Consider the following 22,777-nt stretch of genomic DNA (forward strand, 5'->3'; position numbering starts at 1 on the left):
CCGGGGGCAGAAGGCAGCAGGAGCCGGAGAGCAAAAGGCAGGGATTTAATAACAAAAGCTACAAAAAGTATAAAAGCGGGAGGCGGGCACCGCTCACCCCGCGGCGCACAGCCACTGCAGCGGCCCCCGGGTGACGCCCAGCCACCGGGAGCCCCCCGTGGGACGCAGGGCGCGGCCCCCCGCACGCCCCCACAGCAGCCCGCGGGCGCTACTTGAGGTCCATGAAGCGAATGTCCATGATGAGGAGGAAGTTCTTGGGCAGGGGGCGAGGCGCGGGCGAGAGCACGGTGAAGACCTGGCGCTCCAGGTCGACGCCAGTGACCACGATGAAGCCGGCCACGCTGGTCTCGGAGATGTTGTCGTCGGCGCTGTCGGCCATGCTGACGCTCAGCAGGTGGTGCACCATGTCCCTGCCCGGCGTCACCGGCACCAGCTTCAGCTGGTTGTCCTCCTGCGACATCCCCAAGGGCAGGCACGAGTCCGGGATGGTGGGGGCCCCCACCTTGTAGATCTTCACGTCGGAGAACTTGACGTCGAAAGCGTGTGGGTAGAAGCAGCCCCGGAAGCCGTAGAAGTACTCGCGGATGCGGTCGTCCCTGCACTCGCGGCGGAAGTCCTTGGAGCGCTCCACCACCCCGCCGGATTTGGGGAGCAGCACGGTGCGCACAAAGTGGGGCAGGTCCCTCTTGAGCTCGTTGTAGAGCCGCTCCTGGTCCAGCACCACCACCACGTCCACCTCGAAGGCGGAAGCGGCGTGCACCAGCGCCTGGTAGCCCGAGCCCTTCACCCAGCCGCACGTGTTGATGACGCAGCCGCTCACCGAGGCGCGGCGGTTCACCTCGCACCGCTGGTTGAAGACGTCGGCCAGCCGGGACGTGATCTGCAGCGGAGATGGGGAGAGGTTTTGGGGCACAGCGGGAGCTGGACTCTTCCCCCTGCCCGCCTCGCTCCCCACAGCGTCATCCCAAACAACCTCCTCTACTTCAGCATCCCAAAATTCACCCCCCAAAAAACCCTCACCATCACCTTTGGGCCCCGTTCCCGGGGTGCACAAGGCAAACCGCATCGATTCTGATGGGGGGTGGCCAGGAGGTTTTATTCCCAAAGTGGCAGGAGGCCACACCACGAGGCCCTGCCCTGTTCTTAGGGACACGCTGACCATCAGCAACGTCCCTAAATGCGCTTGGCAGGTTTATTTACTGACACAGGAGCACTGCCCGGCTTGTGGGCAGCCCCCTGGGGGGAAATCCATCCTCCCAGTCAGCAGTCAGGCTCAGTGCTGGAGCCGTTCCTAAAACACATTACGAGATCTTAAGGGTGCTCAGCCACACCAGGAGAGCTGCTCCCTGGTGTCCCACAGATGGGACGAGGGCAAGAGGGGGCTGAGAATGGCTGTGGGCCAAACAGGGGCCTCCAACTGTCACCAAGCAGCAGGTGCAGCAGGACGCTGCAAGTTCAGATCGGCTTCTATGTGCTTTTGTGGGACCTCTTTCTGCCCGGGGGGTCTCCGCGCACAGACAGCCTGGCTGGGGGCAGCAGAAAGGGCAAGGAAGCTGTGCAGCTTCAGTCCTAACAGAGCTGGCGGGGCCAGGCTCCTCGCTGCGAGCTGACACCCGTGGTGAGCCTCGTGTCGGGGCTCACCCAGCTCAGCCGGGCACAGCCGTGGTGTTGTACGGTACCAAAACCAACTGGGTGACCCCAGACTCACGCAGGCAGGCAGGGAACCCCTGCCCTGCTGCAGGCGGGGCTGTCCGTGGGGTGAGGTCCCAGGGGCTCACCTTGTTGTAGAGCTTGATGTTGGTGCCAGGCGTGGTGGAGCCGAAGTGGTAGACCAGCGGAGCCTGGAGGGAAAACCCTTCCTCCACGTCCGCCGGCCGCTCGATGTAGAGGGCGCCCATGGTGCCGGGGATGGAGACGGAGCCCTGGCCCACGTCCAGCTCCACGAAGGTGGGCCGGCGCCCCAGGCGCACGGCGTAGTTGAGCAGCAGGCGGCACACGGTGGACTTGCCCACGTCCGTGGGGCCCACCACCATGACGCGGGGCCCCCGCTCGTCCTCGCGCTCCGCCTGCCGCCGCATCTGCTCCAGGGCCGTGTGCGTGTTGAGGTAGAGCAGCATGGGGGTGTCCTTGGACACGTAGGCCACCTCGGTGCGCCCGCTGAGCTGCACGGTGCAGCCGTGCCAGGTGAAGACGGCCACCTTGGCGCCGGCGTCGAAGGTGAACTTCTTGTTGCGGGTCAGCTCGGTGCCGAACACCTCGGCCATGCCGGTCAGCAGCTCCATCTGCACCGTCTGCGAGGCCTCCACCTCGAAGCGCAGCTCCGTCTCGCGCTCCAGCTCGAACTTGGCCACCTGCTTCTTCTCCTCGCCGCCGTCCTCCGCCATCTTGGCGCCGGCCCTGACGGGACGCACCGGGGGGATGCAGCGCCGGGGCCTCGGCCCTCACCCGCCGCCCCCGCCCCGCATCCCCGCCGCCCCCCCGGCCCCCTCAGCGCCCCCTCAGCGCCCCCGGGCCCCTCCCGGTCCCCCCGCCTGATTTGGGGTCCCGGCCCCCCCCAACATGGCGCCCCCCCACCCGCCTACCGGCGCCCTGCTGGGGCCGCGGGACGCGCCGGAAGTGAGGTCACTAGAGCCCGCCGGGAGGGGCGTTGCCATGGCAGCCGCGCGGGGCATCCTGGGTGTTGTAGTCCAGGCCTGCCTCAAGGAACAGGGCTCTGCCCCCCCGATTAATTAGCATCTCATTTGCATATAACTCCCCCCCCACCACCACCGGGGGTCTATAGTCCTGATAGGGACTGCCTATCAGCGTGTGGCCCCCCCCCCCGGCGCCATTCACCTTGTGTTTGCACGCCACTTGCACGCAGCCCTGCCCTCCCTGCACCAAACTCATTTGCATCTCATTTGCATGCCCCTCCCCGGGGGGGCCCTCTGCGGGGAGCCGAGGCTGGAGGGGGGGGGTGGACCCCGAGGTGACACCCGCCACCCTGTCTCTGTGGTGGCCCCCTCGGGGGGTGACATCACAGCAGTGACATCATGGCAGTGACATCAAGGTGGTGACGTCACAGTGACGTCACGCGGGGGATGAGTCACGGTGCCGTGATGCAGTCCCCGGGCGTGCGGTGCCCCCCCCATTCCCCCCCCCCCCCCTCCATCCCCACCCCCCTTCTCCCGCCCGGTGCCGGCACCGGGGACGGCGACACCGGGGACAGCGGGGACAGCGGCAGGCGGTGAGCGCGGCACCGACCCCCCCGCACCCCCACGGACCCCCCCGAGCCCCCCCAGACCCCCCCAGACCCCCCCAAACCACCCCGGACCTCCCCATCCCCCCGACCCCCCCAACCCCCGTGTCCCCAGGGGGGGCACACGGGGGACTGCCCCCCCCCGAGACACTTGAGGGGGGGGCACAGCGCTGCCCCCCCCCTCACTTTTCTCCCCTTTGCAGGTCGCCCCCCCCCCCCCATTTCCAGCCCCTTCTCCCCTGGGGGGGCCCCGGCGCGGGAGGAAAGACGGCTCTCAGCACCCTGCTGCGCTGCTTCCCCTGCGAGCGGCTCTGCGGGGGGTGCACGGTGCCCCCCGCGCCCCCCCGGCCCCCCGGGGCCCTGCCACCCTCCGTGCCACCGCCGCCGTCCCGCCGCCACCTGCCCCCCGCCGCCTGCCTGCCCCCCCGGACCTTCCACAGCTACCTGCCCCGCTCACACCGCACCTACAGCTGCGTCCACTGCCGGGCACACCTGGCCAGGCACGAGGAGCTCATCTCCAAGGTGCCCCCCCCACGCTGCGCCCATGTCCTCCCCCCCCCCCCCCCCCCTAAATGTCCCCCCCGGGGCCGTGAGACAGCGAGCATCCTCCCCTGGGGGGGGGGCTGGTATATAGCGAGCGTCCCCGGGGTGCTGGGCGTCCATTTTGTGGGTCCCCGGGGCGGGGGGCATACCCGCGTGGGGTCCCCGGGGTGGTGGGCATCCATTCCGTGGTGTCCCCGGGGTGACGAGCGTCCCCATGATGCCCCTTAGCCCTCCACGGTGCCCCCGTCATGGTGAGCACTGCACCCCGGCGTCCCCAGGGCACCAAGTGCCCCCCCTCCCGCCCGCAGTGCTGTGCCTGGGGTGGCAGGGATCCTTGCTCTGACGCCCTGGAGGTCACCGCACCCCCTCCATGGGCGTCCCCCCCCCTGTGGCGGTGCCCCCGGGTGGCGTGGTGGGGCCGGGGGGGGCCCCGCGGTGACTGGTGCCGTGTCCCCGCAGTCCTTCCAGGGCAGCCATGGCCGTGCCTACCTCTTCAACTCCGTGTGAGTACCACGGGGCCCGCAGCGTGCCGGGGGGTGTCCCCGGGGCCAGGCTGTCCCCCCAGGGCTCTGCTTTGTCCTGAGGGGCGCAGGGGATGGGGGGGACGCCCCCGGCGTGCCCACGGCTCCTGGTTTTGCGCAGGGTTAACGTGGGCTGCGGCCCGGCCGAGCAGCGGCTGCTGCTCACCGGGCTCCACTCGGTGGCCGACATCTTCTGCGAGAGCTGCAAAACCACCCTGGGCTGGAAATACGTGAGTTGTCCCGTGTCCTGGCCCCCCCCAGGATCCCAAATCTTCGGGGCGGGCACTGCCCCCCGCATCCCAAAGCCTTAGCGTGGGCACCCCGGCACACCCCCAGCACCCCAAAACGTGCGGGGTGGGCATTGCCCCTGGCACCCCAAACCCTCAATACGTGCTCAGGGTGACCCGGGCCCCCCCGAGCCGCAGGGGAGCCGGGTTGGGGGGTGTCTCAGGCTGCCCTCCCCCCAGGAGCAGGCCTTCGAGAGCAGCCAGAAGTACAAGGAGGGGAAGTTCATCATCGAGACGTCGCACATGGTGAAGGAGAACGGCTGGGACTGACGGCACGGCGGGGGCACCCCGCAGCACCTGCACGGGGGGGGCCCTGGCGCCGGGGTGCTGGCACGGTGTCCCCCCCACTCCGCACCTTCCCGGTGCCCTGTGGTGGGGGCACCCCGTGGCAGCCCGTGCCACCCGCCGGGGGAGCACAGGGCCCATCACCAGCACGGGGGGGCTGCGGGCAGCTTTTTTAGGGGAATAAAAGCTTTTTTTTTTTTTCATAGGAAGGTGCCAGGTGTCACCCCCCCGGCACTGCTGCGCTCCCCTCGCTTAGCCCCGGCCCTCCCGGGGGACACCTGGCACGTGCCCAGCGCTCCCCCGGACGTGCTGGTGGCGATAGCCCCCCCATTTGCCACCCCAAATAGCCTAATAGCCCCCCCGGGCTGCCTTCCCCCCTCCAACAGGAGCCCTGCAGGGGGTCAGAGCATTTATTGGGGCCCCAGGCCCGGAGCTTATGGGGTGGCTGGGGGCCAGGGGCTCGGCGGCACCCCAGGGGGCTGGGAGAGGTGGGGGGGGGGGGGTGAAGGGGGGAAGGAGAGGGAGGGAGGGAGGGATGAGAAGGGGTAAGAAGGGAGGGATGGGATGGGATGGGATGGGATGGGATGGGATGGGATGGGATGGGATGGGATGGGATGGGATGGGGAGGGATGGGAAGGGGAAGAGAGAGAGACGGAAGGAGGGAGAGGAGGAAGCAGGGAGAGAGGGAGGGACAAGGGAAGGAGGGAGGGAAGGGGAGGAGAGAAGGAAGGAGGGAGGAGAGGAAGGGAGGAGTGGAGGAAAGGGGTAAGAAGGGAGGGAAGGAAGGAGGAAAAAGGGAGGGAGGGATGGGAAGGGGGAGAGAGGGATGGAAGGAGGGCGAAGAGAAGCAGGGAGAGGAGGAGAGCAAGGACGGAGGAGAGGAGGGATGGAGGAAAGGGAGGGGAGGAAGGAGGGGGCCATGCAAGGGCCTCCATGAGGCAGGTGTCAGGGCTGGGGGTCGCTGAGGCGCCCCATGAAGAGGGGGATGGCGCCGGCGTGGTCCCAGATGACGAAGAGGAATGGCTGCAGAGCCTCCAGCAGCAGGGCCGTGCGGGCCACCGAGGTGGCCATGGCGCCCGCCGCCTCCACGCCGGTCTCGTCCAGCGTCAGCACGGCCCGGTGCTGCGCCGCGTCCACCGCCACCGCCGGGCCCCGCGCCAGCCCGCACAGCTCCGCGTCCAGGAACAGCCCGTAGTCTGCGACACCCGGCCTCAGCACCACCACGGGGACACGGGGGGGACGCAGGGGGACATGGGGACACGGGGGGACACCGGGGGCAATGGCAGAAAATGGGGGACGCTAAGGGATGTGGGGGACGCTGAGGGCATGGGGTTGTTGGGGCCGCCTGGGACAGAGGGGACATGGGGGCGGTGGGGAGCTGGGGACATCGGGGACTCCTCCCGGGTGTTATAGGGCCGGGTGATGGGGGATGCCTTACCCATGTCGTGGACCAGGGACACCACGTCCATGGTGAGGTCGAGGTGCATGCGGGGCAGGGCGATGGCAGTGGCGCGCGTTGGGGTGCTGGCTGCCCTCTGCAGCAGCGCCAGGAAGGTCGGGGGGTCCAGCGCCCGCTCCACGGCCCCCAGCGCCTCCGGGGCTCCCCGCGGCACCAGCACCACCAGGCTCAGCCCCTCGCTCAGGTCCAGCCGCCCCACCTGGGGGACGGACCCGCGTGTCACCGCGGGGGTGACATCCCACCCGGATGTCCCGTGGGATTGATGTCGGGGGGTGTGGGTACCTGGACCTGCAGGTGGGAGTCGGTGAAGGAGGCCACGGGGTACTTCTTGCTGGTCATGGTGGGCACGGGCACGGGCGGGAGGCCGGGGCGCAGGAAGGGCAGCGGCACCGTCTGCTTGGCCTTGAACGGCGTCTGCCACTGGGCTGTGGGGACATGGGACCCGTGGGGACGGGGGGGTCGTGGGGATGGGGGCCTCCAGGGTGCGGGGGGTGAGGGTTCCAGCAGGGCAGCTGCTGCATGAGTGCCCTCGGCCCAAGCCCTGCACCAGATCCTGGGCAGATCCCCGGGGCAGATTTGAGGACAGATCCCAGGACACACGCCGGGTGGGATCCCAGGGTGGGCGCTGGGCTGACTGCAAGGGCTGGAAACTGGGATGGATCCCAGGGTGGACCACGGGAACCGGGGAACCCAAGGACAAATCCCAGACAGATCCCCGGGTGGATCCCGGGTGGATCCCAGGCGGCAGCAGCATACCCTGGAAGTGGACGGCGCTGAGCAGCACCAGGCGCGGCTCGTGGGGCAGCTGGGCCAGCAGCTGGGGCAGGCGCCCATGGGTGGCCTGGCGCACCCAGGCGTTGATGCTCTGCAGGTCCAGGCTCTCGTTGCCGCTCAGCACCTGCGGCAGGGCCTCGTAGAAGCGCAGCGACTCGTTCAAGAAGCGGGGCCGCAGGCACAGGTCTGCACGAGAGGCGCATCAGTCCCTGTGTTTGCCCCCACCACGGCTCCCCCCCCACTGACACCCGGCTCACCTGGGTGGTGGAAGATCTGCGAGGCAGCCAGCAGCCCGGGCACGGCGGCCAGCTGCTGCAGGGCTCCGTGCACGCATGCCAGCCCCGGCGGGTAGCCCAGGACGGCGGCCAGGCGCTCCTGGGTCTCACCCCGGGCACCTGTGGGCGACGGCGAGGCTCAGCGGGCACCCATGGTGGCACCCGTGGGTGCCAGGATGGGTGGCGGTGCCCCACGGAGCCCCTCACCCAGCAAGAGGTGCGAGAGCCCCAGGGCCACGTTGAGGGGGGAGAAGAGCAGGTTGGCGCCGGGCTCGGCCGTCTCCGCCATGTGCCGGTAGAAACGCACGGCGAAGGTGCCCAGGGCCTCGGCCACAGCCGCCCTCTGCGCCCCCGTGGGTGCCCCGCAGGCCTCAGGGGGGTCCTTGTCACCGGGGCACGGCGGAGCGCTTGTGGTCGGAGTGCCGGAGGGACCCTCGGTGGTCCCAGGCGTAGGTCCTGCTGTGCTCCCGCTGGTGGTGGTCCCAGGCTCCTCAGGTGCTGCCTCTGGCTCCTGGGTTCCCGGGGGCTCCTCGTCCTTGAGGGTGACATCCAGGACGGGCTCCTCCTCAGGGCTGGGCGCAGTCGGGGACGGCGTCTCCACATCCCCCAGAGGGCCTGGGGTAGGACGTGGGGACACCGTCCGTGCCGGCTGCAGTGTGACCAGGCTCAGCGTGCTGGAAGAAGCCTCCGGCGTGGGGACCTGGGCACGGGAACCCCGGTGAGGGTGGGCAGGGGGGCACCCAGGGGTGGGGAGCCCATGTCCCTGGGCCACACTTACCGGGGTGACAGCGGCAGTGGCTACGGCCACCACCCACAGCAGGGGCAGGCAGAACTTCACGGTGGCCATCCTGGTGGGCAAGCACTGGTCAAGGCTTGTAAGGGCACCCAACGCCCCCACTCCAGCCCCCGGCACCCCCCCATTTGGCAATGCCCTCACCCCTCACCCCAGCACCCTGTTCCTGCACCGCCTGTACCCACAAACCGTGCACCCCCAGCCCCTCGTGCCCCCTGCCCAACATCCCCCACCAGCCCTGGGCGATGGGGGAGGCAGCCCCCCGTCCCACCTGGGTGCTGGCGGGGTGCTCCCCGAGTGTCCGGCCGGGCGCAGGGGGGAACTGGCCGGCCGCAGGCCCGCGTGGTTAAAGATTAAGGAGGGCGGGAGGCCGGGGAGGCTTCCCGTAAATCAGCCCCGGCAGAGGGAGGGTGCAGGGGGGGCTGGGGGCCGGGCTTGGCGGGGGCACCCGCGGTGAGAGGTGCAGACCCGGCATCGCCCGACCCACCCCGCGGCGGCTGGAGGACCTGCCCCCCTCACGGAGGCACTCATTGGGAGGTGGGGTAGGGCAGCCTAGCCACTCAACTGCCCCTTCTCTATGACCCCTGAGGTGACCAGGGGCTGTCTAGCCACTCAACTGCCCCGTCTTTATGCCCCTTGTGGTGACAAAGGACAGTCTAGCCACCCAACTGCCCCTTCTCTATGACCCCTGTGGTGTTCTAGCCACTCAACTGCCCCGTCTTTATGCCCCTTGTGGTGACAAAGGACAGTCTAGCCACCCAACTGCCCCTTCTCTATGACCCCTGTGGTGTTCTAGCCACTCAACTGCCCCGTCTTTATGCCCCTTGTGGTGACAAAGGACAGTCTAGCCACCCAACTGCCCCTTCTCTATGACCCCTGTGGTGTTCTAGCCACTCAACTGCCCCGTCTTTATGACCCTTGTGGTGCCAACGGGCTGTCCAGCCACTCAGCTGCCCCTTTTCTACAATCCCCGTGGTGTTCTAGCCACCCAGCTGCCCCCTCTTCATGCCCCTTGTGGTGCCAAGGGACAGCCTAGCCACCCAACTGCCCCCCTCCATGGCCCCCGCAGTGTCACGGGGCATTCTGCCCACTCAGGCTCGGGATCGAGCTCCCTCTCCGTGTCCACAGCAGACTTGTGGGGAGGTCTGGGTGCTGTGCCCCCCCCTCCCCACGCATCTCTCCACGTGGGGTAGGGGCCTCGTAGCCCCTTTAGGGGTGCCCGGGGGGGGGATTCCATGCCCCGTAGAGAGCTGCCAAGTGCTCTGGGGGCTCTGGGGGCTCCTGCCTCAAGGCCCCCACCCCTGTTGCCCCCAGGTGCCCCCCCCCGACCTCCATGTTCAGGGAGGGGCTGGAGCCTCCTGCCCCACCCCTGAGGGGGGTGGCCTCGGGCGAGTCCCACCCCAAGGTGCTCCAAGGGACACCGGGCACCAGGCACTGGGCACTCGATGGCCATGAGCAGGAGACTCGCGGTGGTGGGTGGGGGCACAGGGGGTGGTCTGGTGGGTGCCCACCCTAATGGGGCGGGGGTCCCGGTACTGGGGTGCGGGGGGGTGCAGGGGGTTGGTATTTGGGGGCAGGGGTCGTGGGGGGATGCTGGTGGCACTGGTGGGGGTGCTGGCCTCGAGGTGAGGGCGCGGGGGGGATCCCGGTGCCGGCGGGTGTTGGTGTCGGTGGGTGTCAGTGGGTGCTGGTGGGTGTCAGTACCGGTGGGTGCCGGTGCTGGTGGGTGTCGCTGGGTGCCAAAGGGTGTCGGTGGGTGCTGGTGGGTGCCAGTGGGCGTCAGTGGGTGCAGTGCCAGGAGGTTCCCAGTGCCGGGGGGTGTCAGTGGGTCCCGGTGCCGGGAGGTGTCGCTGGGTGCCGGTGGGTGTCGGTGGGTGCCAACTTCCAGTTTCGTTTCCCCGATGGGGCGTGTACCGGGGGTGACCCCGCCCCTTATCTCGCCCCCCCCCCCCCCGCAGGAGCTGGAGGAGGCGCGGCAGTGGAATGGGGTCTGCGATCTGCAGCTGCTGGGGGGCGACGTGCTGCGCTGGAGGGGGCTGCTGCTGCCCGTGAGCGGGGGGAGCCGGGGGGGTCCTGGCGTGGGGGGGTTATGGGGGTCCTGGGGATGGGGACGTCTGAGGGGGTCTTGGGGGGGATGCCCTGGGAGTAGGGGGTGTCACAAGGGGGTCCTGGGGGCAGGGGGTTCTGGGGGTGGGGAGGATACAGGGGAGGTCCCTTGGGGACGACACAGGGGCATGAGGGGTGCTGGGTGCACAGGGGTGCCATGGGTGCATGGGGTGTCCCAGGGGTCCTGGGGGTGCACAGGGGTCCTTGGGGACACGGGAGGGGTGTATTGTGGGAAGCACTGGCGGGGGGCTTCCCCTGGGGACACCGTGCAGAACCCAGGGGGCTCTGGGTGGGGTTCCCACCCCTCCGTGGGGGCCACGGGGCTGCGGGTGCTCCGTGGGGGCTATCCCAGGGGGATCCCCTCTGTGCCTGGGCGGCACTGGGGGGCTGAGACACCCCCCTTTGTGCATCAGAACAACCCCCCCTACAACATGGGCGCCTTCCGCTTCGAGCTGGCCTTCTCCCCATACCACCCGCTGGCCCCCCCCCGCGCCAGGCTCCTGACCAGCATCTACCACCCCGGTGTGGACGAGGACGGCCACGTCTGCCAGCCCCTCACCTCCCCTGACCACTGGCAGGCCACCACCCACGCCGTCCACGGTGGGTGCCGGGGGCTGGGGGGTGCCAGGGTGCGGTGGGTCCGGGTGCTGACCCCCCCGTGTACCCCCTGCAGTGCTGCAGGACCTGCTGCTGCTGCTGGACGGCCCTGACACGGAGCGGGTGATGCGCCTGGGGCTGGCCCGTGAGCTGAGCGAGCAGCCTGAAATCTTCTGGCGACGTGCAGAGGAACACACCCGTGGCCACGCGGAGCCGCGGCCTGAGCCTCCCGGGTCCTGAGCTGAGCTCAGGACCCCGGCCCCGTTCTGAGCCCCCCAGGGGCCTGGACATTGCCCCCACCTCGGTGAGCTATGGGTCCCCACACTCCATCCATAAAGTAATTAATTTATTGCTGCTCCTGCTTCGTCCCCATGAGCCTTCAACACGATGGGGTCCCCCAGAAAAAGAGACAAGGCCGGGCACTGCAAACCTTTACTGCCGGGGATCCACGCGGGGGGACGAAACGCTGGGGTGGGGAGCGGGGTGGGTGCTGGGGGCCGGGGAGGGGGCTCAGCGCTTCTTGGTCTTCACCAGCCCCTTGGCCACCAGGCTGCGGTACAGCTCCTGCACGTAGGTGTAGATGCACTTGGCATCGGGCACTGCCAGCCGCAGCATGTCCTCCACGTCCAGCAGCGGGGCGCAGTCGGCCCGCGCCCTAAAATCACAGAACCAGAGTCATTAGGGTTGGGAAAGCCCTCCAGGATCACCTGGCCCCACCATCCCCTACCACCGATGTCACCCACTGACCCATGTCCCTAAGCACCACGTCCAACCCTTCCTTGAACACCCCCAGGGACGGTGACTCCCCCACCTCCCTGGGCAACCCGTCCCAACGCCTGACTGCTCTTTCTGAGAAGAAACGTCTCCTCGTTTCCAACCTGAACCTCCCCATGGGGCCAAATATCACTGTCCGGAGGGGACAGGGATGGAGACGGGGACGGGGACGTGCTCACTCTGCAGTGGCGAAGGCCAGGGTGAAGTTGTGCCGGCGGTCGTGGGGCTCCAGGCCGCTGTAGTCGAAGGCGTCGGGGAAGAAGCTGTGGATGAGGGCGCAGAAGGCCAGGCCGCTGCCCCAGCTCCCCGAGAAGTTCTGGATGTCCACGTGCTGGGTGGGCAGCGGGGGGTCAGGGTGCCGGCAGCCCCCCCGTCCCCCCGCCCCGCCGCCCCTCACCTGGTAGCCACGGGTCCTGGCGCGGCACCACTCCAGCAGCATGGCCTTCACCGAGCCGGTGCCCCCCGGGCGCTTCAGGTGTGGGGCCGGGCCCTTGGCTGCCCTGTGGCCGACCCGCTCCGTGGGGCAGCGCCCCGTGTCCCCGCGAGTTCGTTTCCCTCACGGGGCCCCCCACCCCGTGCCCCACGTCCCCTGTATCTCATCCTGCCCCGTGCCCACCTCCTTACCCCAGGGTCCCCCCCTCGCCCTGTGCCCCCACAGTGTCCCCTGCTGTCCCACGTCCCCCCGTTGCCCCATGACAACACCGTTCCCTCCCCGACTACTTCATGCACCCCGCTCCCCCCCAGCCACCCCATTGTGCCCCTATTGCCCCCTGCCCCCCCCCCAGGCCCTACTCACCCTCCGAACTTCTCCAGGATGGCGCTGCGCCCCTGTGCCTTGGCACTCGCCCGTGGCCGCCCCACGGCCACCACCCTGGGGGGCGCCCGGTCCCGCGGCCCCCCTGGGGACGCACCCCTGGGGACACAGGTGTGGCCACCGTGCGTGGGGACGGGGGCACCACTGGGGGTGCCACCTACGGGGATGGGGTGGCACCCGTGGGGACAGCTGGGTTTTGGGGTCCCACCCACCGGCTCTCACCTCTCGCTGCCTCCCGAGCCCTCAGCACCAGCTGCGGGGGAAATCAGAGGGGTCAGTGGGGTGGGCGGGGGTGCCAGGCATGGGGACACCCCCTGGGGGCACCCTTGGGTGGGGGATCCCAGACTGAGGGGCATCCCTGGACTGGGGACAGAGGAGACCCTACAGGGAGGGGATGTGGGCATCTATAGGGGATCTATAGGGGGCTCCAGTGTCTGAGTACGGCCCTTACCTGTGGGGGATGTGGGGGACACAGGGGACAGGGGCGACGTAGGGGACATGGGGGACACAGGGGATGAGGGAGAGAGGGGGGACGTGGGGCTGGCGGCCCCCTCTGTGGTGGGTGAGCACGGGGGGAACTCGGGCCACAGCTCGTCCTCCTCGTCCTGCAGCCAGGTGGGCTCCTGCCGGGCCTGCGGGCACAGGAGGGGTGGCAGCGGGACGTGGCACCGTGTCCTGCCCCGGCCCTGTCCCCCCATCCTCCTGTCCCCCTGCTGTCCCACCGCAGCTCGGCCGCCCGCCCGTGCCACCCCGATGTCCCTGCCCCGTGCCACCCCCCTGTCCCCGCCCGTGCCACCCCAATCGTGTCCCCTCTCACCTGCCGGCCCCGGGGGCCGCCTGCTGCCACCGGCTCAGCCTTCTCCTGCGGCGCGGCCTCCTCCAGGCCCCTGGCCTCCGCCTCGCCCCCAGCAGCCTCTGCCGCTGGAGGCTCCTTCACAGCCTCCTCCGCTGCCTCCCCATCGGCCTTGCCCCCGGCAGCCTCCGCTCCCTCGGCCTCCCTCCCGGCATCCTTTGTTGCCTCGGACTCGCTCCCGGCACCTCTCGCAGCCTCCACCTCGCCCTCCTCCCTAGCAGCCTCCGTTGCCTTGGCCTCACCCCCAGCACCCTTTGCTGTCCCCCCCTCAGCCTCACTCCCGGTGTCCTTTGCTGCCTCCGCCTTGGCCTCACCCCCGACATCTTCTGCTCCCTTGGCCTCACCCCCAGTATCCTTTACAGCCTCCACCTTGGCCTCCCCCCCAGTATCCTCTGCTCCTTTGGCCTCCCCCCCAGCACCCTTCGCTGCCTCCGTCTTGGCCTCACCCCCGACATCTTCTGCTCCCTTGGCCTCACCCCCAGTATCCTTCGCTGCCTCCGCATTGGCCTCACCCCCACCGTCCTCCGCTCCCTTGGCCTCCCCCCCGGCACCCTTTGCAGCCTCCCCCCCCGCCTCCCCCCCGGCCTCTGCCGTCCCCCCGGGTGGCTGCGTGGGGTCCCCCACGACGGGGGCGCTGGGGCTGGGGTCTCCGGGGGCAGGGCCTCCTGGGGGGGCTCGCTGGGGCTCCATGCCGCTGCTGTAAGGCCGCAGGGCTGTCACCGGGGGGCTCGCTGTGCCCCCCCAGCCCCTGCCCCCAGCCTCCCCCTGTCCCCACTGCCCACAGTTTCCGCACTGGCAGCCTCACCCCCCCTGCCTCCCCCCATCCCGGGCTCTCCCCCACCCCAATGCCCCCTCTCCCAGCCCCTCTTCCCCCCCAACCCCCCCATCCCAAATCCCATCCTGTCCCCCTCCCACCTGCCCCGATCCTCTCCCCATTCCCCCTCCCGGCCTCCCCTCGGCCTCCCCATGTCCTCACCCTCACCCCATCCCAATTCCGCTCCCCACCCCCTTCCCCACTTCCCAACGCCCCCGTTGCCCCCCGCAGCTCCCCCGGCCCCCAGCCCCCTGCCCCGTATCCCCCCCCCAGCCGCTCTCACCGTCCTCCAGGCTCCGTCCCAGCCTCCCCAGCCCCGTCCCGGCCCCCGGTGCTATTTGAGCACCGCAGGTGCCGCCTTCAGTCAGCGGGGCCGGGGGGGAGCGGGGGACACGCTGTGGGACGGGCGAGGAGGGGACACGGACGCGTGGGTGGCAGCAGGATGGCCAAACGGGGGGGGACAATGGGGACACACGGGGACAGGGGTACCCCCATGGGGTCGGGGAGAAATGGCATGTGGGGGACATGGGGACAGGAGGCGCATAATGGGACACGGGGGGACACAGACATGTGGGGGGCACGGGGGGACACAAGGACAGTGGGCGCGGGGGGGATATGGGGCACACAGGGGACATGGGGGGGGTCACAGATGTGGGGGCTTGGGGGGACATGGGGACCACGAACACATGAGGGGACACAGGGGGACATGGAGCGCACAGGCACACGGGGGACATGGGGGGGAACATTGGGGACATTGGGGGGGACACGGTGGATATGGGGCATGTGGGGGGACAGAGGAAGACAGGGGGATGGGGGGGACACAGGAGAACGTGGTGGGACATTGGGGACACAGATGCATGGGGAGACATGGGGGGGGACATGGGGGACATGAGGGGACACTGAGGGACATTGAGGGACATTGGGGGACATGTGGGGACATGGGGGACATGAAGGGACATGAGGAACATGGGGGGACATTGGGGGACATGGGGGACATTGGGGGCACACTGGGGGACATGGGGAACATGTGGGGACATGGGGGCACACTGGGGACATAGGTGACATTGGGGACATGGAAGGACATGGGGGACATGGGGGACCCAGCCCCATGCGGGACCCAAGGCACACGCGTGGGCCGAGCGCCGGCCCCGCCCCCGGGGCTGAGGGCGGGCAGCGCGCCTCCCCTCCCGCTTCACCTCCCCCGCGCCCCGCCCCTCATTCCCGCCCTCTCATTGGCTGGGCCGCGCGCCGGTCCCGCCCCTCCCGGCTCCTATTGGCGGCGAGCGGCGGCGGGGCGGGGCGGCGCGGCGTGCGGGCGGAAGCGCGTGTGGCGGCCGCTTCCCGCCGGGGGCCGCCATGGACCCGCTGCGGGCTCAGCAGCTGGCGGCGGAGCTGGAGGTGGACATGATGGCCGACATGTACAGCCGGTGCGGGCTGCGGGGGGCTGGGGGGGCTGAGAGGGGCTGGGGGAGGGGGCTGGGGGGAGCTGGGGGTCCTGGGGGCTTGGGGATTTGGGGGGGGCTGGGGGGAGCTGGAGGTCTTGGGGGGCGTGGGGGGGCCTGGGGGGGCCTGGGGGAGCCTGGGGGAGCTGGGGGGCGTGGGGTCTGCAGAGATCTGGGGGTCTGGGGAATGGGGGGGGGCTGAGGGGGTCTGGGGGGGCTGGAGGAGCTAGGGGTCTGGGGAGCTGGGGGTCTTGGGGGGGTCCTGGGGGGCTGGGAGGGAGCTGGGGGGGGTCTTGGGGGCTGAGAGGCCCGAGTTTGGGGACGCTGGGGGTGCCTGGGGAATGGGGGGGGGGGGGCTAGGGGTCCTGGGGGGGCTGGTAGGAAACTGGGGGAGCTGGGGGCCCCGGGGGGCTGGAGGAACTAGAGGGGCTAGGAGGGTCTTGGGGGTCTTTGGGGGGGCCCGATTTAGGGGACACTGGGGGTGCCTGGGGAATGGGGGGGGCTGGGAACATGGTGGGGGGAAACTGGGGGGGGGCTGGGGAGGATTCTGGGGGAGCTGGTGGTCCTGGAGGGGCTGGAGGAACTGCAGAGTCTGTGTTGTCTTGGGGGGGCTGGGGAAGGGGGGGGCTGAGGGGGTTTGGGGGTTTTGGGGGTGATTTAGGGGACATTGGGGGTGCCTGGGGAATGGGGGGGCGCATAGAGGGGCCACTGGGGAATTGCCTGTATCTGGGGGGGGCCTTTGGGGGTGTCAGAGGCTCCAGGGGGTGTCAGAGTTAGGGGACGCAGAGGGTGCGGGGGGGGGGGGGCACAGCGGGTGCCTGGGCGTGTTGGGGTGCGTGTCGGGGCTGTGACAGCGCGGTGCCGTGCAGGATGACGCAGGCGTGCCACCGCAAGTGCGTCCCCCCCCACTACAAGGACCCGGAGCTGTCGAAGGGCGAGAGCGTGTGCCTGGACCGCTGCGTGGCCAAGTACCTGGACGTCCACGAGAGGATGGGCAAGAAGCTGACAGAGCTGTCGCTGCAGGACGAGGAGCTCCTCAAGCGCATGCAGCAGGGCACGGGCACCGCCTGACCCCCCCCCCCCCACTCCGTGTCCCCCCCCTTCCCCCGTCAATAAACTGGAGGCCCTGGGGCCAGCTGGCTGCTCGCCTCGCCCCCCAAACCCACCCTGCAGTGTTTTGTCGGGGGTCTGTGCCCCCACGTCCAGCTGGGGGTCTGTCTGGGGGTTCCCCCCCCGTGGTGTCCCCCAGTGCTGTGTCCTTGAGGGGGGCACCCGGTGTGCCCCCAGCCCCACCCGTGTAATCCCTGGGATTAGGCGGAGCCGGGCTGAGCCCCTCGTAATCCCCTGCAGGGTGGGGACGGGTCGCTGCCAGCCCCCGAGGGCTTGGGGGGGGACACGACACGACAGTGGGGGATGGCTAGGAAAGACCCTGCGGGGACACGCAGGGAATTAGGGCAGGCAGAGAGGGGCATCTGGACAGGGACAACCCCAAAACACCACACCTGGACAGAAGTAACCCCGATACACCCACACCTGGGCAGGGACAACCCCAAAACACCTACACAGGGACACCTGCAGAGGAATAACCCCAATATACCACACCTGGACAGGAACAACCCTGAGACACCTAGACAGGGATACCTGGTCAGAAACGACCCCAATACGCCCACACCAGGACAGGGACGACCCCAAAACACCAACGGGGACACTATGGGGGCAGACACCCGAACACACACACGCAGGGTGCCAGGTGACGGACACCTACACGGGGAAACTGGGACAAGAAACCGGGAGAGGAAACCCCCAGAGAGGAACCCCGGCCCGGAGAGACCCCAGAAGAGGGGCGGCCAGTCCCAACCCCGTCCGTCCGTCCGTGCTGTGCCGCAGCGAGCCGTGCGTGCGCTGTGGCGCCCTGCGGGCCGGCGGCGGTGCCGGGGCCATCAATATTTCACGAGCAGAGAGCGCGCCGTGACCTGGAAAGGCAGCGCCGCAGCCAGCCGGGCCCCAGGCTCCCAAAATAAGACCATTTTTAATAAATAATTCCCAACCGCTCGGTGCCTGCGGGGGGGGGGGTCTTTTCGTTCAGGGCGGGTGGAGGGCCGAGTCCTGGGGACCCCCCCCCTGCTCCAGGTGCCCCCAGCAGCTCAGGGAAACCCAGGGGGACCCCCCCCAGGGATGAGGAGGGGTCTGGATGCCCCCCAAATGGGGCCGAGCCCCCCCCCCAAAGGGCGGGCTCAGAGGTTGGGCAGGAGCAGGGCCAGCAGGGGCAGGAGGGCAGGGGCCAGGCGCGGGGCCGCAGCCAAGGGGACCTCGTCCTCGGGGGGGCCACGGGAGTCACGGGACGGGGGGGGCGGCCGGGGCTGGGACCCCCGCAGGTCGTGGGGGGGCAGCCCGTCGCGGTAGAAGGCGGAGGGCGGCGCGGCGGGCAGGGTGCCGGGGCGGCCCAGCGCCCGCCCGGGGGTGCCCACTACGGCCACCGCACCACCACCACCCTCGTCCTTCTCCTCCTGCTCCTCCTCCTCCTCCTCATCCTCATCCTCCTCGGGGCAGGCGTCGAAGTCTTGGGGCCGCAGGTGGCGCAGGTCGGTGCCGCGGCGGTGCGGGGGGCTGGCGCAGGGCACGGGCGAGCTGGAGACGCGGGTGCGGCGGAACCAGGCCCAGAGCGGGCGCGCGCGGCAGTCGCAGGCCCAGGGGTTGGCGTTGAGGCGCAGGAACTGCAGGGCGGGCAGGGCGGCCAGCGGGTCCCCGGGCAGCGCCGCCAGGCTGTTGTTGAACAGGTAGAGGATGGTGAGGCGCGACAGGCCGCGGAAGGCGCGGCGGTGCACGGCGACCAGGCGGTTGGCGTGCAGCAGCAGGCGGTCCAGGCTGGGCAGCCCCCGAAAGACGCCCTCCGACAGCGCCCGCACCCGGTTCCCGTGCAGGAAGAGGTGGCTCAGGTTGGCCAGGTCGGCGAAGAGGTCATCCTGCGGGGCGGGGAGAGGGGACGTGGGTGGGGGGCATCCTGGGGGGGCGACCGGCCCTGCCCCGGCCCCACGGGCATCGCGCATCACCTTGACCTCCTCCCATCCTGGCCCCATGGGTGTCACCTGTCCGTGCTTCGTGGGCATCACTCAGATCCCTGCCCCATGGGCACCCCTCATCTCCTTGCCCCATGGGCATGCCTCATCTCCCTGCCCCAGGTTCCTGATCCATGGACATTGGACATCCCTCATCTCCATGTCCCTGCCCCACAGACATCCCTCATCTTTGTCCCACGTCCCCATCCTTCAGCCATCAGCCATCGCCCTCTCCCCTGTCCTTGCTCCATGGGCACCACCACGAGCCCTCTTCCACATCCCGTTGGTGCCCCACGACTCCACCTCACTCCCTGTCCCCACACCCCGAGCACCACCTATCACCCTGCCCCGTGGGCATCCAGGAGAAGGTCCCGCGCCCTACAAGCTTCCCCCACCACCCTGCTCCAACGCCCCCCCCACGGCCAACCCCTTCCCCCCTGCCCCACGGGGCCACCTCCAGCGGTGCTGCCCCAGGCCCCTGCCCGAGCCGAGGCGGACCTGGAGGTAGAGCAGCCCGTTCTCCTGCAGGTAGAGGTACTGGAGGCTGTGGAGGCCACGGAAGATGCCGCTGGGCAGGCTGGCCAGCTGGCACCGGTAGAGGTGCAGGGCCTGGAGGCGCCGGAGGCCGTGGAAGGTGTCGGGCGCCAGGACGCGGAGGTGAGGGTTGTCACCCAGGTCGAGCTCCTCGAGGGCGGGCAGGTGGCGGAAGGTGCCCGGCTGGATGGAGGAGATGTTGTTGGAGTAGAGCCAGAGGGTGACGGTGCTGGGCCCGAAGGTGCCCGCCCGCAGCGCCCTGATGACGTTGTTCTGCAGGAAGAGGCGGCGGGCGCCGGGCGGGAGCCCCGCGGGCACCGAGGAGAAGTTGTTGGCCTGGCAGCTGACGGTGGGCGGCGAGACGTAGCACGTGCAGAGCGCAGGGCAGGCGGGTGCCCCGCCGGGCACCCACGCCAGCACCACCAGCAGCAGGGCCGCCAGGCGCCCGCCTGCGGGCACAGTGGGGCATCAGCCCGGGGGCACGGCCTGGGGCAGCGCCCCGAAGCCCCCAGCCCAGCCCCGCACACCCGCTGCCCCGCGCAGCGCCCTGAGCACCCCATGGCACCCTGTGGAGGGCACCCCCAGGAGCACCCCAGGGCGTGGGCTGCCACCAGTCTCTCTCTGGCCCTAGGAGCTCCATGGGGCCGTGCCCACCCCACATGGCTGTGCTCATCCCATATGGCCAAGCTCATCCCATATGGCCATGCCCAACCTTGGGTCATGCACCCAAGGCACTCTCCATGGCCATGCCCACCCCATATGGCCATGCTCATCCTTGGGTCATGCACCCAAGGAACTCTCCATGGCCGTGTCCACCCCGCATGGCCACGCTCCCCTAGGAGCCCTGTAGGGCCATGCACATCCCATAGGGCCAAGATCCCATAGGAGCTCCTGGGGCTGTGCCCACGACCGTTTTATAGGATCACGCACCCCAAGAGCTCCACATCCACCCCACACAGCCCCGCTGCCCCAGGAGCTCCTAGGGCCATGCGCAGGCTCACGTTCCCATAAGAACCTCCATGCCCACCCCACACCCCGGGGCACCCCAGGGGGCCGGGCGCTCCAAGGAGCCCTCGGGGCGCCCCTCACCATCCTCGCACCCCCTCCGTGACCCCGTTCCCATGGGGTCCGACCCCCCCCGGGGGGTGATGCCCCCCATGCGCGCCCCCGGCGGCAGGGCGGCGCCACGTGCACGCGTGCCGCGGCCACGTGCGGGGCAAGGCACGCGTGGGCGCGGGCTGACGCGCGCACCGGTGACACGCGTCGCCGCCGCTCCGGGTGCGTTTGCGCCCCCGTGTCCCCCCCCCTTTCCTCGTCCCCCATATCGGTCCCCCCCCCCCCCCCCCCGGGTGCAACCCGAGAGCCTCATCCATAATTCAGCCCCGCGGCCTGGCCCCGGGCCCGGAGAGGTGGAGGGGGGGGGGGGAGGTTTTTTTTTTGGGGTGTGGGGGGGGAAAGCGCGGAGCTGCCTTCACCGGGGGATGGGAGGCGGCTCTGTGTGTGTGTGTGTGTGTGTGTGTGTGTGCGCGCCCCCCCCGGTACACGGAGAGGGGGGGGACGACGACGAGGAGGCGTCCGGCGCAGCTGCTCGGCGCCGCCCCCCTCCTCCGGCGCCCCGTGCCGGCGTGCGCCCCCCCGGCGCCCCCCTCCCGCGCCCCATCTGTCACTCCCCCTCGCCGCGGGCTGACTCAGTTTAGCGCTGAAGTCACCGGCTCCCGGGCACCGCTCCCCGTGCCAAACGCTCCCCCCCCCCCCCCCCTTCAAACCCACCCCCCCGTCCCGCTTCCCTTCCCCGAGCGCGGCTCCCCCCCCCGGGCACCCACCCGCGGGGTACCCGCGTCCCCGGGGTGCCGCGGGGGGGCTGTAGGGGTCTCAGGGTTCCGGCTGGCCCCGCGCCCTAAATGCGCCCCGCGCCCTTACCGGGGTGCCCCCGGCCCCCCCCGGCTCCCCCCGAAGGCTCCCACCCGAGGGGGCGCACCCCGGGGTGCTCCTCGCACCCACAGCGCGCACCCCGGGGGGGGGGCGCACGGCATCCGCAGCGCACCCCGGGCACCCTTGGGTGCCCCCGGGCTCCCTGATCGCCCCGGGCCCCCCCGCCCCGAGCGGCGCGCTCGGGGCTCACCCCCCGAACCTCGGGGTTCCCCAAAATCCTGGGCCGCGCCCCCCCGACGTCCCCGCAGCCAGCGGGAGGGGGGGGTCGGGGGGTCCCGGGGCACCCCCGAGCCGGGCCGTGCGCCCCCCCCGCGGCGGGTCCCTGCCCCCGGCCCGCCCCACGCCTACCTTGGGGCAGGTCCCGAGCCGTCGGGGGCAGCATGGTGGGGGCGGCCGGGACCGGGAGCGGGCGCTCAGGCACTGCCCGGTGCACGGGTGCTCATGGCCGGGACCGGGGGGGGGGGCTGCGCGCCCCCCCTTACCCCCCGTTACGCCGCCAGGAGCGACCACCGCCACCAGCGCCGCCGCCACCCCGGGGCATGGCACGGGTGGGCACGGCTGGGCACGGGTGGGCACGGCTGGGCTCGGTTCTCCCCGCGGCTCCCGGAGGGGCTGAGCCGTGCCCGGTGCCGCGCCTTATCCCGGGGCGGCCCCGCTCCGCCCCCCGCCGTTTAACCCTTCCCCGGCCGGGCCGGGCCGTCCCGTTCCGCCTCGGGGGGGGGGGGGGGCGCCACGGGGGGCGCGCACACCCACGGGGGAGGCGCCCACCCGCGGGGGACAAAAGGGGACAAAAGCGGGACGCGCGGGGACAAGGGGGGAGAGCAGAGGGTGGGCAGTGCCCGCTGGGGGTGTGGGACCCGGGGGGGGCGCCCACTCGGGACGCGGGGACTCGCGAGTGGGTGCAGCGAGAGTGGGGTCGGGGGGGGCGCACCGCGGAGGAGCCTCCCCGGGATCTGGGGACTCGCCGCGGGGGTCCCGTGGAGCCCACGGGGGTCCTGGGGAGGTCGGAGGGGGCGTCCCGAGCGCGGGACACAGGGGGACAGCGGGGGGGGGGGGGCTCGGGAGGTGGCCCCGCTCTGTCCCCACGCCCACGCGGGACCGTGGCGCTGTCCGCGGTGCCGGAGCGGGCGCTGTCCGCGGTGCCAGCCTCGGCGAGGCCACCGGGGTTGGGTGGCTCCTGCGCCACCAGGGTGTCCCGCGTGCGTCCCCCCCTCCCGGCGTGGGGTGACAGCGGCCCCACGGGTGGGGAGGGGCACGCGTGGCCGTGCCAGGCTGCGGCGGCACAATCTGGCACCCGCCGTGTTTGCGGTGCCGTCTCCGGCGCGGCTCCCGGCGAGCGAAATATCACAAGCTGGAGAGACAGACGCTGGCGGGGAGCGGTGGGCGTCGCGGGCGGCACGGGGCTGACTCAGGGGCTGCCATCCGCTCGCTGTCCCCCCCCTAATTGTGTGTCCCCCCCCCCGAATTGTGTCCCCCCTCCCAAATTCCCCGGCGCAGCCCCCACGGCCTCTCCTGTCCCGCAGGGAGCCGGGCACCCCGTTGTGCCGAGGGTTGTCCCCGTCCTCTAGGCCCTATGCGTGCCTGTAGGGTGCTGGGGGTGCGCGGCGTGGGGTGGGGGCACCCGTGGGCGCCCACCCGTGGGGACATGGCGTGGGGATATGGGGACAGGCCCTAGTGACC

General features: G+C 70.6%; 7 protein-coding genes across 13 annotated transcripts; 3 read left to right on the forward strand and 4 right to left on the reverse strand.

Annotated features, from left to right (window-relative positions):
* Positions 1 to 30: 30 nt before the first annotated feature.
* On the reverse strand, positions 31 to 4,287 carry CLP1 (cleavage factor polyribonucleotide kinase subunit 1). Of its 2 annotated transcripts, none has more exons than XM_048050052.2 (3): positions 4,271 to 4,287; positions 1,779 to 2,397; positions 31 to 880 (listed from the first exon to the last, which is right to left on the reverse strand). In XM_048050052.2, the coding sequence occupies exons 2-3, from the start codon at positions 2,382 to 2,384 to the stop codon at positions 209 to 211; spliced, it is 1,278 nt and encodes a 425-aa protein (XP_047906009.1). In that variant the 5' UTR covers positions 2,385 to 2,397; positions 4,271 to 4,287; the 3' UTR covers positions 31 to 208. The 2 variants fall into 2 exon arrangements, with proteins under 2 accessions (XP_047906009.1, XP_047906008.1); XM_048050051.2 differs by lacking the exon at positions 4,271 to 4,287 and adding an exon at positions 2,583 to 2,725.
* Positions 2,560 to 5,072, forward strand: YPEL4 (yippee like 4). Its single transcript, XM_066997507.1, has 5 exons — positions 2,560 to 2,621; positions 3,442 to 3,760; positions 4,241 to 4,284; positions 4,424 to 4,532; positions 4,770 to 5,072. The coding sequence occupies exons 1-5, from the start codon at positions 2,560 to 2,562 to the stop codon at positions 4,857 to 4,859; spliced, it is 624 nt and encodes a 207-aa protein (XP_066853608.1). The 3' UTR covers positions 4,860 to 5,072.
* A 432-nt stretch (positions 5,073 to 5,504) lies between these two features.
* SERPING1 (serpin family G member 1) lies at positions 5,505 to 10,041 on the reverse strand. 2 transcript variants are annotated; one of them, XM_066998185.1, is made up of 8 exons: positions 9,880 to 10,041; positions 8,161 to 8,230; positions 7,590 to 8,082; positions 7,365 to 7,502; positions 7,090 to 7,293; positions 6,616 to 6,758; positions 6,313 to 6,532; positions 5,505 to 6,070 (listed from the first exon to the last, which is right to left on the reverse strand). In XM_066998185.1, exons 2-8 carry the CDS (start codon positions 8,227 to 8,229, stop codon positions 5,820 to 5,822), a joined length of 1,518 nt encoding a protein of 505 aa, XP_066854286.1. In that variant the 5' UTR covers position 8,230; positions 9,880 to 10,041; the 3' UTR covers positions 5,505 to 5,819. The 2 variants fall into 2 exon arrangements, with proteins under 2 accessions (XP_066854286.1, XP_047906010.2); XM_048050053.2 differs by lacking the exon at positions 9,880 to 10,041 and adding an exon at positions 8,447 to 8,904.
* UBE2L6 (ubiquitin conjugating enzyme E2 L6) lies at positions 9,498 to 11,233 on the forward strand. Of its 2 annotated transcripts, none has more exons than XM_066998196.1 (4): positions 9,498 to 9,647; positions 10,134 to 10,223; positions 10,695 to 10,881; positions 10,955 to 11,233. In XM_066998196.1, exons 1-4 carry the CDS (start codon positions 9,621 to 9,623, stop codon positions 11,116 to 11,118), a joined length of 468 nt encoding a protein of 155 aa, XP_066854297.1. In that variant the 5' UTR covers positions 9,498 to 9,620; the 3' UTR covers positions 11,119 to 11,233. The 2 variants fall into 2 exon arrangements, with proteins under 2 accessions (XP_066854297.1, XP_066854296.1); XM_066998195.1 differs by having other exon boundaries at positions 9,606 to 9,674.
* A 63-nt stretch (positions 11,234 to 11,296) lies between these two features.
* On the reverse strand, positions 11,297 to 14,611 carry SMTNL1 (smoothelin like 1). 4 transcript variants are annotated; one of them, XM_066998188.1, is made up of 9 exons: positions 14,417 to 14,611; positions 13,761 to 14,016; positions 13,284 to 13,658; positions 12,918 to 13,098; positions 12,689 to 12,719; positions 12,449 to 12,565; positions 12,050 to 12,152; positions 11,832 to 11,983; positions 11,297 to 11,533 (listed from the first exon to the last, which is right to left on the reverse strand). In XM_066998188.1, the coding sequence occupies exons 2-9, from the start codon at positions 14,007 to 14,009 to the stop codon at positions 11,389 to 11,391; spliced, it is 1,353 nt and encodes a 450-aa protein (XP_066854289.1). In that variant the 5' UTR covers positions 14,010 to 14,016; positions 14,417 to 14,611; the 3' UTR covers positions 11,297 to 11,388. The 4 variants fall into 4 exon arrangements, with proteins under 4 accessions (XP_066854289.1, XP_066854287.1, XP_066854290.1 ...); XM_066998186.1 differs by having other exon boundaries at positions 13,284 to 14,016; XM_066998189.1 differs by lacking the exon at positions 12,050 to 12,152 and having other exon boundaries at positions 11,832 to 11,888; positions 13,284 to 14,016.
* A 789-nt stretch (positions 14,612 to 15,400) lies between these two features.
* Positions 15,401 to 16,740, forward strand: TIMM10 (translocase of inner mitochondrial membrane 10). The gene is made up of 2 exons (XM_066998198.1): positions 15,401 to 15,560; positions 16,445 to 16,740. The coding sequence occupies exons 1-2, from the start codon at positions 15,490 to 15,492 to the stop codon at positions 16,644 to 16,646; spliced, it is 273 nt and encodes a 90-aa protein (XP_066854299.1). The 5' UTR covers positions 15,401 to 15,489; the 3' UTR covers positions 16,647 to 16,740.
* Positions 16,741 to 16,981: 241 nt separating this feature from the next.
* RTN4RL2 (reticulon 4 receptor like 2) lies at positions 16,982 to 21,742 on the reverse strand. Its single transcript, XM_048050010.2, has 3 exons — positions 21,446 to 21,742; positions 19,130 to 19,614; positions 16,982 to 18,538 (listed from the first exon to the last, which is right to left on the reverse strand). Exons 1-3 carry the CDS (start codon positions 21,477 to 21,479, stop codon positions 17,810 to 17,812), a joined length of 1,248 nt encoding a protein of 415 aa, XP_047905967.1. The 5' UTR covers positions 21,480 to 21,742; the 3' UTR covers positions 16,982 to 17,809.
* Positions 21,743 to 22,777: the final 1,035 nt, after the last annotated feature.

This window comes from Anser cygnoides, chromosome 5, assembly GCF_040182565.1.
Source record: "Anser cygnoides isolate HZ-2024a breed goose chromosome 5, Taihu_goose_T2T_genome, whole genome shotgun sequence".
Lineage (NCBI taxonomy): Eukaryota > Metazoa > Chordata > Aves > Anseriformes > Anatidae > Anser > Anser cygnoides.